The sequence below is a fragment of the Micropterus salmoides genome, unplaced genomic scaffold (genome assembly GCF_014851395.1).
Source record: "Micropterus salmoides isolate LMB-PRFRI ecotype aquatic unplaced genomic scaffold, ASM1485139v1 Ms_hic_scaffold_11, whole genome shotgun sequence".
Lineage (NCBI taxonomy): Eukaryota > Metazoa > Chordata > Actinopteri > Centrarchiformes > Centrarchidae > Micropterus > Micropterus salmoides.
This window is the reverse complement of record NW_024040152.1, coordinates 8,702,514-8,719,531: the sequence shown is the minus strand read 5'-3', so window position 1 is coordinate 8,719,531 and position 17,018 is coordinate 8,702,514. Positions and strand designations below refer to the sequence as shown.

The following is a 17,018-nucleotide window of genomic DNA, read 5'->3' as shown; positions in this document are numbered from 1 at the left end:
GCAACTGTACTGACAACAGTTGGGCTCAAATATTGAAAAAACAATTTTAGATTTTCAAAAAACGGCCGCCCTTACTTAAACATATGAAGGGGCTCACACAACATACTGTTGAGAAAGGCTGTCAACATGTAAACTCCATTTTCACTTTGGCTCTCTGTATGCTCTCTTTTTCTTGTTTTTGTTAAAATAAATAATTCTTGGCCATATTGTCTCTACTGTTTTTCCATCAAACTTTCATACTTTGGCCGATATGAACAGTGGCAAACACCTCAGAAACCCTCTTATATTATCATTCCTCAGTCAGATGTTACCAGATACACAGTATCGGTTGTGTGACTGCAGTGACAAGCATCCAAACATCCCAAGATTGGCGCCTTGACACCCTGCGACCCTCGAGGGGGCGGCACTCTGACACTTTCCTCTGACATCTGACACATCAGCTTCATGCAGTGCTGACACTCCTGCTCTGCTTCCCCTCTGACATGCACACACTCTGTCTCCCTCTATTTCTCACAAACACACACACACACACACAGACACACACTGTATTTAAATGCTCACCTGCCTCCATATGCACCCTCTTGAGCATATTCACGCTCATGCTTAATGTATAGGTCAACATGCATATCATGCCTACAGTATACAGTCCTTATGGCATATGCATAGTTGGGAGTGCACGCACACACGGACACACAAACCTACAAGCATTACCAGATTCACAGAGACAGATAGTCAGAAGCTGTTTAGGGAGAAAAAGAGTCTCCCTGCCCATCTGCTGCTCTTTGAACCCTCCTCACTGAGGAATTCTCCTTGTTTAAAGCTACAATAGCATGAATAATTGGGTTAGTGTATAAACATACACTTCCTAAAACCTTAAAGCTTCAACTCTTAACACCAAAATTGTCTAATTGCTTAAAGTACTACATTACATTATAGTATATGATAACTACTGAAATTTAAATGTAAGTATAAATCATTGTCAACAGATTATCAATTTTTTATGACGGTCATGGAGTTCATACGCTAATAAAATTCGGGTTATGCTGGAACAGAAATAGTTGCAATGATGTGTTATGTGCTGTCTGAAATCAAAAGTGTTTATAGTTATAGTTTATAGGTGGTGAAAAGCTGGCTGTCATAGAGACAGGGGAGGGTGTGTAATATTGTTTAAATATGGGGATAAAAGAGCACATTTTCAGACAGCCTCTACTGAAAGACAGTCTTGGTGTTGCGTTTGGTTGCAGCTAGCTAGAGAAGTTCAAACACTGGCTCCTTTCTCACCTCCGCAGATGGTTTTGGTAAAAGTTACAGAGATGGCAGTCACTTCTGAACAAGCATACAGGCTTGTTCAAAGTGTTGTTCAATGTGTACAGAGCAGTTTGCACAGGTTCATGTAAATTGTGTTATGTTTGTATCATGAATCCCTTTCAGCCTAGATTCACGACCCTCCTACTGACCTGGGTTAAATGCATGACACACTGAACAGGCATTTTTTGACAGCAATTTCATTTAATGATATTAATATTAAAACAACATTTAACCAACTCCCTGACTTGTTTGAAAAAGTAGCAAGTGAGAGAGGAGAGAGAACACGAATGCAGCTTATGACTTTATGTGGAACTGACATTATCTAATGTAAATCTGTGTAATTCTGTGCTTAAGCATTGTGTATATTGTGCTACAGTTGCAGGCTTGAGTCTCTGTGAACTGTGATAACCAGATATTGCATGCATCAGTCTCTTATGAATCAGACAAATGTGCATCAGATCAGATGAGCGTCTGCTGAAGCCTCAAAGGGCTCAATGCCTGAATCATTATGAAAAGTTATGTGGAGTCATGCAGTTTCTACTTAATTGCAGTAATTGGTAATCTCATAATTAGATGCTAATTCCTTATATTTAACATTTTTTACTCCTGAGCAGTCATATAGAGAGAGATTCATTCAGTAATGTTAGTCAGAAGGCGGAAGGTTGCTGGTGTGATCCGTGGACCAGCAAGATGAACATGGGTGGGTAAAGTGAAACAGCAGCACTCGCCCCTGCCTCATACTCCCTAACTGCTCCAGTGGCACTGCTTAGTGTCCGACAGATAGGATTGTGTGAGTGTGAACAAGGCGTTGCTGAAAAAGATGGACTGCCTCTAAGCGACACTTTCCTAGTTAAATAAAAAATTCTGTATATTCAGCTGCAAAACGTGGTTACTCTCTTGGCTAGTACTGATTTGCCTCATACCAGTCTTGTTCAAAGTAGGGCTGCAACTAGGGATTATTTTTGTTATCAATGTCCACATTATTTTCTTGATCAATTTATTAAACGTTTAGTTGATAAAATCATACATTTTTGCTTGAAAAATGACTGAACCGATTAGTGGATTATCAAAAATATAGTAACAGATACATTTACTTTCAGTCGATTGATTAATTGACTAATCATTGCAGCTTCTAGAAGACAGAACACTTCCCATTCCAATCTAATTTAATCTTGATTAATTAAGTTAACTCTAATGATAGATAACCCACCTTTTATTACATACTATATACATACTGTATACTGTACATAATATATATACATTCTTTTTGTCAACAAATTCCACCAAAACATGAAATATGTTCTGACTAAGAAGTACTGTCTATGTTGCCACAGCCTGATACATGTTACTCCCCTTTTCCGTAGAGTTCCTTTGTTGACCAAAGAATGCTACAAACACATCAGAGAGCCACATTGTTGCATCGGGTGACTTGTTCCTTCATTACCACGAACACACGCAATGTTCTTTGTTTTGAGTCAATCCCATCCTGCTGCTGGAAACACCAATGTGTATTAATCTGCTGCAGAAAATAGCAACAAATCAGCAAAGCAGTACTCTCTCATGTTTAAGTAAAGTTTGCAAAAAAGTACAGTGACCAGCTGTTTTAGGAAATAATGTCTTTAACAGACTTTTTGGCTGGGGAAGCTGGAAAGTATTGAGAGGCCAGTTAAGACATTTTTGTTTTTGGTCTTTTCATGGGAGTTGTTTACAATAACAAAAAATCACCAGCATTAATCTCATAACCTTATTGTAGTTTTGGCCAGTGTATGCTAGCATACCATTGTATCCATTATCACAATTCAGCCCTCACTTGTCACTTGTAGATCTCTTATTGTGTTGATGCTTTATTGATGCTTGCATTTTGTTCCTTAAATGTAATTCACTTTGGATAAAAGCGTCTGCCAAATGAGTAAAAGTAGAGACGATGGCACCAGAAGCGTTTTCTCTTTTAACAATTCTTTCTCTGACTGTGTCCGTTTAGGTGCTGAACCTCCGGCTGATCGGACAGTTGTGATTGAAGAGTACAGGTTCTTGTCTCGAAAGCTGTTTGCTGCTGTGTCCGTCTTCGCTGGCCTCGGCATCCTGCTCGGCATCGTCTGCCTAACCTTCAACATCTACAATGGCAATGTCCGGTGAGTTCGCTAACACTGAAAGAGAATGAACGCATACTTACTCATTTAATTCCCAGGCCCACACTGATGAATGTACAATACTGTCTTGTGCATTCATTAGAGCTGCAACAATTAGCTGATTAACCAATTAGTTGATTGACAGAAGATTAATTAGCATGTATTTGAAATTATTATGAAAATTAAATTTTTAAGCAAGATGCCAAAAAGTTAATAGTTTCAGCTTCTCAAATGTAACAATATGACTCTTTTCATACAAAATTTACATTGTTGTAATTGAATATCTTTGGCTTTTGGACTGTTGGTTGGACAAAAGAAGACATGATGACACGATCTTGGGTTCCAGGAATCAACTAATCAACTAATTGAGAAAATAATTGGCAGATTAAAATGGAAATAATGAGTAGTTGCAGCCCTAGTACTCATTATTATATTCTGAAATTTTGTTGTCATATTTTATATTTCAGTGGGTGTTTACTGTATGTTTTTGTCAACACATTGTAGATGGATTCTATTTATTTTTTTGCTGTTCCACTCTTCATGTTTGGCCTACCAAGAGGCAAGGGTGATGAGTGATATCTCAGACAACTGTGAAAATAAAGTTGCCCTCCAAAAAGGGAGGTCATGGTTAAAAGGATTGATAGATGGACTAAAAGGGGGTGGCAAAAGTTAAAGACACGGTTTTGTTACATGAAGGTCAATTGTTTGAGGAGCTACATTTGCTCTGAAAATCTGAGCAGAGAGTGGAAATGACTTCCTGTAACAACCTCCAGATGCTCCGGCAGAGCTGATCATTCGCTGTGGTTGCACTCCAAGTGTGAATGTAAGTATTTGTAGGATGTGAGGAAAAAATAAGTTCAAAAAGATATCCTTCCCCCGTTTGAGGTTAATGTAAACGCTAATGGCACTGCTGCTTCTCGAGTTTAGGGACTACAAAGTTAGTGATTGGGGTGTTGCTTTTCTCACTCTAGCAGCAGGTTTCATTGTCACAGCTTAAGCACAGCTCTAGACCAAATGCAAATAGACTTCCTTTAAAAAATGCCTTTTGATCTTGGATTTCTAAGCTTAATGCATGTCTGTGAACCCGGCGCAGCATATCTCTGATGTCTTTTTAACATAGTATTTTTATGTTTGACCTGGGTCAAAGTGATTTAAAGTCCCATAAGTCCATGAGCTTATCAGGAGTTTTTCAGAAAGCTGGAAAGGTTTGTTCTTTTGGGGATCTCTGGCTGACTCCAGTGTGCCAGTCAGTCCCTCCTCTAGCTTTGATTATATTTCAAACACAGTTTTACCGAAGGCTGCTCTTAGCAGCCAAAACACTGTGAGTCAGATCAAATCAAATTTATTCAGTAAGCTGTTTTTACAAAACAAGTTTGCCACCAACTGCCTTGTTAGTAGACAAAAATACATAACAGATCCACTTTTAAAACAAGAAAAAGTCAAACGCAATCAGTCTCAAAGGAGCAATCCTTTGGAAACTGAGACACTGTGACACAAGGAATTTCCCTCCCTCCACGGAGAACTGAGTGGAATATCCCTGACCTTTGTTTTTATAAGACATCTGGGTAAAGAGACAGAGTCTGTAGGACTCACGGAGGATGAACAACGAAACCCAACCATTAAAGGTGCAGTAAGCGATTCTGGAGAAATCCAACACTATGACATATACTATGATATAGAACGAATAACAACACAGCAACTAATGTAATTAACATTAGATAAGTTGTGGGTAAGTATATTGTTGTTACATTTGCTGCTGTGAAGCTAACATTAAGCCAACAGGCAGAGATGACGAGAGGGTCCCAGAGCCAGCACAACAGCTCCAAACAGCAATATTCACAGCTCCCCTGCTGTTATAGCTAACATCACAACAACAGCATGTCTTGGTAAACTAGAAAGTAAGCTGAATGTCCGTGGGCAAGTCATTTAACATTACCTGAAACACAAATCATGGCTGTAACGGCTGGAATAGTGTTGTGTGACTCGTTGTGAGCCACTTTGTTTCCCATATATATAGCCAGGGCTGTGGACAAACTTTTTTTCAACACACACAGAATAGACAGCTTGTGGACCCTGAGGAGATATTCGTTTAATTTAACACAAAAATTGTATTTTGGATTAGAATTGCTTTCTCCACCTTTAAAGGACCAGTTTACCACGGTCAAAGATTTGCTCTGGAATCCATCAAGTCACTTCTCGGACACAAAGGCACTGACTATATAATGCAAAATTGGAAGTACACTACCTCATATGCGATATTTAGTTAACAATACAGGAAAAATGGGAAGTTTTGCTGGAACAATAGAAACTGAACCAATAGGAAAAGTTTACACATATCCACTAATGTATGAAAGATACAGACAATGTGTTTAGTCTTGTTCAGTAGATAATAATCTCTATAAACTGATCTCTGCATATAAATGCATGGAATGGACAATATTTTGGTATCGGAACCGACCTGCTAAGCACCAAACAGCAGACAGACACAGTTATTGACTAGCTGGTGAACATAGTGGAGCATTTAGCAGCTGAAGAGCCAGATATTTCCCTCAGGAGTTTTTGGAGACAAACAACAGCTAAAAGAGAGTGCTGTGACTTAAATTCACCAGGTGGCCAGAAACACAACTTAATGTTAATAATGTTGTTCTGCAACTGCTGGATGTGTAAATAAGCAACTCTTCGCTAACAAGTTCGCCAAATCAACTTAAAAGGTGGCCGAAACAATCTGTTGTTTCAGATTCAAGGATCAGCTATTGTTATTTTTGGTCAGTGAGGTGACATTTTGATGTCTCCAGTGATGCTACAGGAAAGTTTCATCACAGTATATCTTCCGGTGATCTAAAACAGTACTAGCACACATCAGATTTTGGTCCCTCAGAATCACACAAAAACTCATTTTATTTAAAAAATATTCAACAACCATTTAGGGAGAAATCATAATCAGAAATTCACATCCACATACAAGAGATAAAAATGCCAATTATTCTTTGAATATTAGCCTCAATCAACCATAATTCAAAGCAATCACAAGACATGGTGCATAATAAGGGAAGAAAGCAGCACTTCACCTCACCTCACATCATATTCATGGTATGTGACCTTCTTATATACAGTCTATGTATGTAACAGCATTAAAGGTTTTTCAGAGGTATCTAAGGTTGGATTGGGGCCAGTGTGCATGTGTGAGTGTGTGTATATGTTAATGTGTGTTTGCATTCTGCATGATTGTGTGGTTGTACAGTAAATAGGCAATGTGGCCTCAGGGCAACACAAGGTCAGGTCAACTGGATGAAAGAATAAAAGACACACCTACTGCTGCAGGAAGACCGTGAGCTGGAGAGCAGAGGAAAGCTTTGTGGGTGGCTGTCATGGTTCAGTGCAGATTATGTTAAAGTCTTAAATCTCGAGTTTTTGAGAATATTACTGAGATTGTCTCTAACGTAGCATTTATACAAACACATTGTCTTAACTGGATAGAAATCTCTGTACTTATTTTTTCTTATTATAGTAAGTACTTTTTGCTTTAATATCCTTTAAGCTAATGTCTTTACTTCCACATACAGCACTGTGATTACCACAGCTGTGCTTTAGTTTAATGACAAGATCAATCAAAACTTCCATCTGATGTCAAATATGTAGGCAGCAGAGCAATGTGAGAATGAAATATCTCAACAATTATTGGATTCATTGCAACATGAAATTTGCTACCAATATGTTCCTGTTAGGATGAGTTGTAATAACTTTGGTATGGCCTTAATTTTTCATCAAGTATCATCATCAACTCATGTTTTACCTGTATTTTGGATTATGACAAAAAACCTGCAAAAGAAATTTATGTATTATTGATAATATTCCCTTCAACTTTGTTTTTAATGCTATTTAGCAAATGTTAGCATGCTTAAACCCTAAACTATGATGCTCATGAGCAGTGGTGGGCAAGTTACTGAGAAATTGTAATAACTTACTTTTTACTGATTACTTCTTAATAAAATAATATTAAAGCTTTTATAACTTTTACTTATTACTAGGGATTAATAATAATAATAATAATAATAATAATAATAATAATGATCTTTATTTGTAGAGCACTTTTCAAAAACAAGTTACAAAGTGCTTTAAGAAGTGTAAAGACAATAATACCCAAAAACAATAATACAGAAACAATACAAGATAAAAGCAAGAAAACATTGAAAAGACTAAAATACACATTTAAGATAAATATAAAATAAGTAAAATAGAATAAAATAAAAGGGATAAAATGAAGTCAAATAAGTTCGGGAAAGGCTCTCCTATAAAAGTGTGTTTTAAGAAGGGACTTAAAAGAGTTCACTGACTCAGCCGACCTGATTTCCTCGGGCAGGCTGTTCCAGAGCCTCGGGGCCCTGACAGCAAATGCTCTGTCCCCTTTAGTTTTCAGTCGAGACTCTGGAACAGACAGCAGACCTCTGCCTGAAGATCTCAAGGTACGTGCTGGTGCGTATGGGACTAAAAGGTCAGAAATATAACAAGGTGAGAGGCCATGAAGAGCTTTAAAAGTGATCAATAAAATTTTAAAGTCAATTCTAAAACATACTGGGAGCCAGTGTAATGAAGCTAAAATAGGGGTGATGTGGTCATGTTTCTTTGTTCTGGTTAAAAGCCTGGCAGCTGAGTTCTGGACAGTCTGGAGTCGATCAGTAGATTTTTGCGTTAAACAAGTGAAAAGGCTGTTGCAATAATCCAGGCGTGATGAGATGAAGGCGTGTAAAATGGTCTGTGTCCTTAAAATTTTAACATAGATTGAATTTTTGCTATATTTCTAAGTTGATAAAAACATGATTGAACAAGCTTTGTGGTGTGTGCTCGAAATTTAAATTACTATCAAACCAGACACCAAAGTTCTTTGCCACAGGCTTAATGTGATTTACTAGGGAACCAGCAGATGGCAGTATTTGTTTTGCCATCTGCTGGGACCCGATGACCAGGATTTCTGTTTTGTCTGAGTTCAGCTGGAGGAAATTATTTGACATCCATTTTTTAACTTCACAAAGGCAGTTGTTAAGTGAACTCAGCATTCCAGGGTCTGAGGATCTGACGGGCAAGTATATTTGTGTCATCAGCATAAATATGAAAAGAAATGCCATGTTTATGGATAATATGTCCAAGGGAAGCAGATACAAGGAAAACAAAATGGGTCCTAAGACCGACCCCTGAGGCACACCATATTTAACTGGACAGAACAAAGAGACATAGTTGTTTACAGACACGCAAAACTTCCTATTTCACAGGTAGGATGAAAACCATTCTTGGGCAGTACCAGAGATCCCCACCCAGTGCCTCAGTCTGTCTAACATGATGTTGTGATCAATGGTGTCAAAAGCAGCGCTAAGGTCCAGGAGTACCAGGACTGAGCACATACCTTCATCAGCAGACATTAAAAGGTCATTGGTGACTTTAAGCAGGGCAGTCTCGGTGCTGTGGTACTTCCTAAAACCAGTAAAACCAACTTTTCAAATATTTTGTTATTTTCCAGTACAGTGAGCAGCTTTTGGACACAATTCTTTCTAGAATCTTTGCAATAAAAGGCAGTTTTGAAATTGGTCTATAATTTTGATGAAGGGAGGGATCTAAACCAGGTTTCTTTAAAAGTGGTTTCACGTAAGCCGCTTTAAAATACTCAGGGACACAACCAGTAGATAGGGAGCTGTTAAAAACAGAGATCAAATGGGGCCCAACAGAATCCATTACTTTCAGTAAAAACTTTGTAGATATTACATCAAGTGGGCTGGAGGACACTCTCATTTGTGGTACTGTTTTTAAAAGCTCAGACAAGTCGATGGGATAAAACTGGTTAAAACTCTCTTGTTGCTGGTGAGGAACCTCTGAGTAAGAGGCCATGGGGGTAATAGAGGCTTTGATTGACACCCCCTTATTGGTAAAATAAGATAAAAACAATTCACAGTCATGATTACTTCCAGCTGAGGCACAAGGAGGGGTTGGGTTTACCAGCTGATCCACAGTCTTAAACAGAAAACTGGGATTGTGTTTATGTAGTAATGAGTTCAGAAAAATAGTGTGTTCTCGCATCCTTAACCATGTTATTGTAGTTAATTAATAAATCCTTCAGACTGTGGTAATGGACTTGGAGACTGGATTTTTTCCATCTGCGCTCTGCTTTCCTGCATTCCCTTTTTAGGCTGCAAATGCTGTCATTTATCCAGGGTTGCTTACTAGCTTTAGACGTAGGCCTAACCTTTAGAGGAGCAGTAATATTTAGTGACGACAAGCAGATATGATTGAAGTGATCGACCAGATTGTTGGTGTTGGAATCAGACAGGTGCTGGCTTTGGCTCTGAAAGAATGTGCAAAACTTTGAAACACTTGGTTGGAGCTTGGTGAGGCGGCATGAGTAATAGGGGAATCGCAGCTAAAAACAATACATCTGTGGTCAGATATGGTCATGTCCACTAATTCCACCGAGGAAATGCTGACACCCAGGGTAAAAACCAAGTCCAGTGTATGACCACGGTTATGTGTTTGCCCTTTGACATGTTGTTTGAAGTTAAAAGAAGTGGCCATATTTAAAAAGTCAGTTGCATTAACATTGGTGGGGTCATCAACATGAATATTAAAATCGCCACAAAGAACAATTCTGTCATAATTTAAAACCAGAGTAGATAAAAATTCAGGAAGTTCTGATAAAAATCCTCCAGGCGGTTTTGAGGGGGCGATAAATTATAACAACTATGACAGGTTGCAGCCCTCCAACTTTAAGAGTGAGAACTTCAAAGGAGTTCAATTCATCACAGCGTACTTGATGACATTTAAAATTTTTCCTATACACGCTGACCCTCGGTTGACTAAAACAATCATATTGAGGCGGACACAGTTCAGCTAGCTGGCTATAGTCATTCATTTGTAACCAGGATTCAGTTAAAAACATAAAATCTAGATTTGCAGACAAGATAAAATCATTTAAGATAAAAGTATTACTTGAAAGTGATCTCACATTGAAGAGAGCCATTTTAAATGAGTTTATTCTGGGTGCTGGAGTTGGTGCAGTTGTCCTAATCCTTAAGAGATTACTATTATTTCTGTGTGGGTTGTGCACATTTCGATTTACTGGTCTATGCGTGATGATGACAGGAATAGAAGTCTGTGGAACAGCGCTGGGAGCAGACGGCTTTACATGCCAGCAGGTGGAGACAGTTGTTTGTGGCAGTGAGGCAGATATTATGTTCAGTGACCGGTGGTGTGTCCAGGTGTGCTGCATGAATGATTAGTCATTAAAAGTAATGAGTTACCCAGCCCCATCCTTTTCTAAAAAGTGATGGACAACCTTTTCATCAGCCAAACTGAAAACATTGCAGCCTCTCAAACCAGATGATGCTAAACAGTAAAGGGGAAAAAACAAAGAAAGTCTCTCCTAACTTTTTAACTAATGTTTGAGCAGTGTTCAATAAATTAAATTAATTTTTCACAACACTGGTCGTGAGTGAACATGGTAAACATTAGCGCTGTGTGCTCCAAATCCATGCTACATACTAATTCTATAAGTAAAGCATTCAATCAGTACATAATAGATACTAATTGTCAGACTGTTTAAGTAGTATCCAAAAGAATCAACATACTTTATTGTTTTATAGCACTAGGAAAATATAGAATACATGCCACATCACATTACATACATTAAACTTCTTCTCCTGTCTTCCTTAAGATTTAATTCTTGGTTGTTGTTGTTGTTTTTGTTTTTTGTTTTTTTTAAGCATTTAGCTTAAAGCAACGGTGTGCCTATGTATGGCTGTAGACTCTTAGATTTGTTATCCCGAAATTAGTAAATACTGCTAAAACCTTTGACTGCATGATCAGTCCAAAGAAATCAGCACATTGTTTTTATGCACTTTTTGGTATTCCCAATTAATTAGAACTCACCTGCTGTTTGACTTCACAGAACTGAGCAATGGTTTCACCTGCACTTAATTGTACTCCAGTTGTTTTGTATTCAGTTCTGCTGAAATTTACACTACACACAAATTTCCTTTCTTTTTTGTCACTTGAAATTTTTGCACTGTTCAGCGCTTCACACTAATTAGACTAATGAATGTCAATCACTCATCAAAGGAGATCCCAAGGAAGAGCAGTGTTCCATATTTTGAGCCTTTTATTTATCAGTGTGACGAAACACTGCCAGACATTCTCAACCAGGAGATAAAGATGATAAGGTTTAAATTAAAAACCAACAGGAGAGCAATTAACAACAATTGATGACATTTGTAAGAGCTAACAGCAAGACCACCGCCACATTTAACGCCTATTTACCTACAAATACACCAATTATACCTTTAAGCATACATAAATAATAACAGATAATTGCCAGTGTTTTTCTAAATGTGTTTGTTTTTTGTTTTTATATGTGTATCTGTCACTGTTTCAGCTACATCCAGAACTCTCAGCCGTACCTGAACAACATGACAGCGGTGGCTGCATGATGGCTCTGGCTGCAGTGTTCCCGCTGGGGATTGATGGTCACCACGTCCACAGATCCCAGTTCCCTGTCGTCTGCCAGGTAACAGGAGAAAGAGACACACACAGGGAGAGAGACAGAGAAGAGCCAGAGGGCAGGATGAGGAGTAGGGTTGGGTACTGTCTGCAAATATTTGGTTTCAGTGATTTGATGTGAGTATTATTATTATATTATTTGCAATATGTGTTGAAATGAATCTTATTAAAGCTGGGGTGGGCAGAAGCATTTTTTGTTATTTGTTGAATTTTCTTTACATCCCGACAGCAATCAATAAATGAAATGGCCTGGCACCGAAAATGAAAAATCTAGTATGTATAGCTTTTGCAGGACTATAATAAGCATTGCCAATCATTTCATTCGGATGAAATTATTGCCTAGCCCGCTATCTACCTGCACGCACTCTTCCTGTGCACTCTTTCCCATGAAAATGTGATTTGAGGGAGGCGTGTAGTTAGGGGGTGAGATTTTTCCAGTTGGACACTTTCAAAATCTAGTTGTTTCTTGCTGGTTTCCCATCATTATTCATAATTTCTCAACATTAGCTACCTCAGTTTTATGTATAGAATAAATTAAATTCAAATTTTTTTTAAAGTGTATTCATTGTTCTTTTTCTTTACCTTAAAAGTTGTAGTTAGAAAGAAAATAATAATTTCAGACCTTGGTTTGATGAAGCTAACTAGCCTGAAAACTAAGCTAATGTGGGTTGTTGTCTTTGGCTCTTTTGTTGTGTAGCAGGCTGCTGTCTGGCTGTTAGTCAGTGTGACACCTGCTCTGCTCATGATATACTACTGACGTTACTGCTTTATGCAAATATGGCTTAAAATGAAGTGGTGTGATTGGCTGTATGGATGGAAAACTTGGGGGTGCCATCATAAAACCAAAAATATAAAATATATCTTTCTATCTTTCGGTCTGTTGCAGTTTAATTTAGTTGGACATTATTCCTCTTCTTTTTGTTGTAATTATCTTAAAGGTTGGGCATATTATCTTATTCCACAGTGTCACATTCTGTACATAATGCGTTTCATCTTGTTCTAGTTTTTAATTTAATCTATGTGATGTGTACGGAGTGAAATACATATAAACCCATGTTATTTATGGCTGTAATTATTCTTGATATCTTGTGCATCATATTATACACATTTCCCAAAAATTCCTCACAATATATTTGCTGTCTTTGGAAAATTCTGGACCTCAACTAGTCTCTAAAATAAAGATCTGTGGGTTTTAAACAATGTTTAGCTGCACAGCATGAATATGTTATTACTGATCCACCTACAGGTCAATTACAGGTTCAAGTTTACTATATATGTTGTTCTCATTAACTCATTGTATTTGATTTACAGTGTTGCAGTTAGTTCTTTGCCACAAATATTGCAGTTTGCAGTTACTGTAGTCAGTTTTACTAAAGCGCTACCCTACTGAGAAATTATGTACCTACTTTAGGCAAAACTACATTCAGGTGTTGTGAAGCTCTGACAGTTTTGATGTTTCTGCCTGTGGCAAGCAGACACCTGCAAACCAATCAGCCATTTCAGGATTTTTATCACGTACACTTAGTGGATGAAAGACGAAGAACATAAACATGAAAAAAATCTGACATTCTTCAATAGCTATTTTAAAGTATTTTGGTATTCTGTTGTACAGACATGATTTGCTGGGTGCTAGAATAGCACAGATGATGGGATCCCAGCACTAATGAGTGGGAGTACTTTTCTGTCACCCATATTGAGGTTTTTTGGTGTGGAGGCAAGAGGGAGATTTCCATTTCTGTCGCTTCTTTGCTGTTTGTCCCTGTCCAGTTATTCTCTGCCATCTATATATCTACACTGAAAAAAAATATAAATGCACAACATTTTTGTTTTTGCCCCCATTCATCATGAGCAAAACTCAAATATCGAAGACTTTCTGTATGTACACAAAAGGCCTATTTCTCTAAAGTAATTTTCACAAATCTGTCAAAATCTGTGTTAGTGAGCACTTCTTCTTTGTTGAGATAATCCATCCACCTCACAGGTGTTTCATATCAAGATGCTGATCAGACAGCATGGGTATTGCACAGGTGTGCCTTAGGCTGGCCACAATAAAAGGCCTCTCGAAAATGTGCAGTTCCATCACACAGCACAATTCCACATAGGTTGCAAGTTTTGAGGGAGCGTGCAATTGGCATGCTGACTGCAGGAATGTCCACCAGAACTGTTGGCCATGAATTGAAGGTTCATTTCTCTACTATAAGCCGTCTCCAAAGGATTTTCAGAGATTTGGCAGTACATCCAACCGGCCTCACAACCACACCAGCCCAGGACCTCCACATCCAGCATCTTCACCTCCAAGATCCAGCCAGCCACCCGGACAGCTGCTGCAACAATCACTTTGCATAACCAAAGAATTTCTGCACAAACTGTCGGGAACCATCTCAGGGTAGCTCGTGTGCATGCTCGTCGTCCTCATCGGGGTCTCGACCTGACTGCAACTTCGCACAGCCGTTGAAGAGGAGTGCACCAACATTCCTCAGGCCACAATCAACAACCTATACAACTCAATGCGAAGGAGATGTGTTGCACTACGTGAGGCAAATGGTGGTCACATTAGAAACTGACTGGTTTCCTGACTTCCCCCGGACCCACCCAATACAGTGAAACTGCACATTTTAGAGGGGCCTTTTATTGTGGCCAGCCTAAGACACACCTGTGCAATACCCATGCTGTCTGCTCAGCATCTTGATATGCCACACCTGTGAGGTGGATGGATTATCTTGGCAAAGGAGAAGTGCTCACTAACACAGATTGTGACAGATTTGTGGACAGTATTTGAGAGAAATAGGCCTTTTGTGTACACAGAGAAAGCCTGAGAAAGATCTTTGAGTTCAGCTCATGATGAATGGAGGCAAAAACAAAAGTGTTGCCTTCATAATTTTGTTCAGTCTATCTATCTATCTATCTATCTATCTATCTATCTATCTATCTATCTATCTATCTATCTATCTATCTATCTATCTATCTATCTATCTATCTATCTATCTGTCTGTCTGTCTGTCTGTCTGTCTGTCTGTCTGTCTGTCTATCTGGCTGTCTTTCTATTCGTCTGTCTATCTGGCTGTCTTTCTATTCGTCTGTCTATCTGGCTGTCTTTCTATTCGTCTGTCTATCTGGCTGTCTTTCTATTCGTCTGTCTATCTGGCTGTCTTTCTATTCGTCTGTCTATCTTTCTATCTGTCTGTCTTTCTATTCGTCTGTCTATCTTTCTATCTGTCGGTAATTATCTGGGTGAATGGAAGAAATTAGCATATTGTTTTTTTTCTGAATTTGTTGTAGTTTAATAATGGCAAGAGCTTAATTTGCTCTTGGGAAAACTTTTTTTCAAAGTCTATTTCTGTCCCCCTCACTTTTACAGTTTCAAATTGATTTTCTTACTGAAATCTCCTTAAACTCTTAGTGTCTAGCCACCACAGACCAGATGAGAAAAGAGAGGAGTTGATAAAAATGTTGGCATTTTCATCTCAGTCACCTTCAGTTATTACTGTGCACTCAGATCAATAAGTTTAAGGAGCTGCAACGAGTGGTGCAGCGAATGATTTGTGGACTGTTTTTTGCATCAGGTTTCACCTCTAAGGCTACTTACAGGCTGCCCTAGCTTGTTGGTGGAGGTTCAAATAATCCATGTAATCTTCATTTTTATTTACAGTAAATATTCTCTTCTAAAAAGTGTTTCAATAAAATACAAGTTAAAGAAAGGCAGTAAATCACAGGGCTCCTCCTGGTAAAAATGCAAATACAACATAATAACTATTCTATAGGGAAACTAAACTCAATTTTTAGTAGGGTTACTACTACAGTTTTCAATATAACACTCTGCACTCTGTGTTTTCTGATGTAAACTATGGCTAACATTTTGATGACAAAGACTGAAAATGCACAAGGCTGCACTTTTTCAATATGTCATATCAATTTCTATAGTATAAAGTTAAACATGGCAAGAGATTGGACAGGATTCAGTTACGTTTTTACTGTTTGTACTATAATTTGTTGACAGACCATGTCATTGTGATGCAGAAAAGGAAAAAGAAAGGACTGTTTTACAGCACTGTAAATCTCCCTCTCTCTCTCTCTATATATATATATATACTGTATATACACACGTGCGCACACACACAAGCAAATATAAGTATACATCTACTGCGGTATATGCACTATTCACTGCTCACTGTGTATTGTGTTACTGTTCACTGTGTATGGTATTGTGTGTATCGGGTGAATGGTCTGAGGGCTGTGTTGCTACTGTAGTATATTGTGATTTGTTGTTGTCTATTCTTACTTTGTTTATGCACCATGGTCTATACGAAACAACATTTCGTTCAGCTGTATACTTGAATGTGAAGAATGACAATAAAGTTTGACTTTATTTAACTTTGATTTTGACAACGTGTTCAGCCATTTTGCATAAAGTGACTTATGCAATGAACTTGTGCCTAGATGTTTTGGGGGGTAAGACTATTCCACAAAGAACTGGTATAATTCATTGTGATCAGCATGACATAACCAATTGATAATGGAGGAAATAGCAGACAATTGTACATTTGCTTCACTGTGTTAAAGCATTTGCAATATGTTCAAAACAATGAGAAATTGCTTTTATGATGTGCACAAGTAACGAGATGATGTGAAGGTTGAACAAGTAGTTATGAGTATTTCAATTCTGATGTGAGAAATGCACCAAAGCGAGTGAGAAAAACTGTAATAATGGCAAGGGCTTCATTTCCACTTGGGGAAACTTTATTTCAAAATCTATTTCTGTCCCCCTCACTTTTACAGTTTCAAATTGATTTTCTTACTGAAATCTCCTTAAACTCTTAGTGTCTAGCCACCACAGACCAGATGAGAAAAGAGGAGTTGATAAAAATGTTGGTATTTTCATCTCAGTCACTTGCAGTTATTACTGTGCGCTCAGAGCAATAAGCTTTAGGAGCTGCAACGAGTGGTGCAGCAATGAATTTTGGACAGTTTTTTGCATCAGGTTTCACCTCTAAGGCTACTTACAGGCTGCCCTAGCATGTTGGTGGAGGTTCAAAAAATTAATGT

The 17,018-nt window shown here is 38.2% G+C and overlaps 1 protein-coding gene across 1 annotated transcript in view; it reads left to right on the top strand.

The window, feature by feature from the left end:
- gabbr1a (gamma-aminobutyric acid (GABA) B receptor, 1a) overlaps window positions 1–17,018 on the top strand; it is a 73,657-nt gene that overhangs the window by 43,116 nt on the left and 13,523 nt on the right. Inside the window, 3 exon segments of the mRNA XM_038710732.1 lie at window positions 3,290–3,440; window positions 11,851–11,891; window positions 11,894–11,982. Of these exon segments, the coding sequence (XP_038566660.1) occupies window positions 3,290–3,440; window positions 11,851–11,891; window positions 11,894–11,982 (281 nt within the window).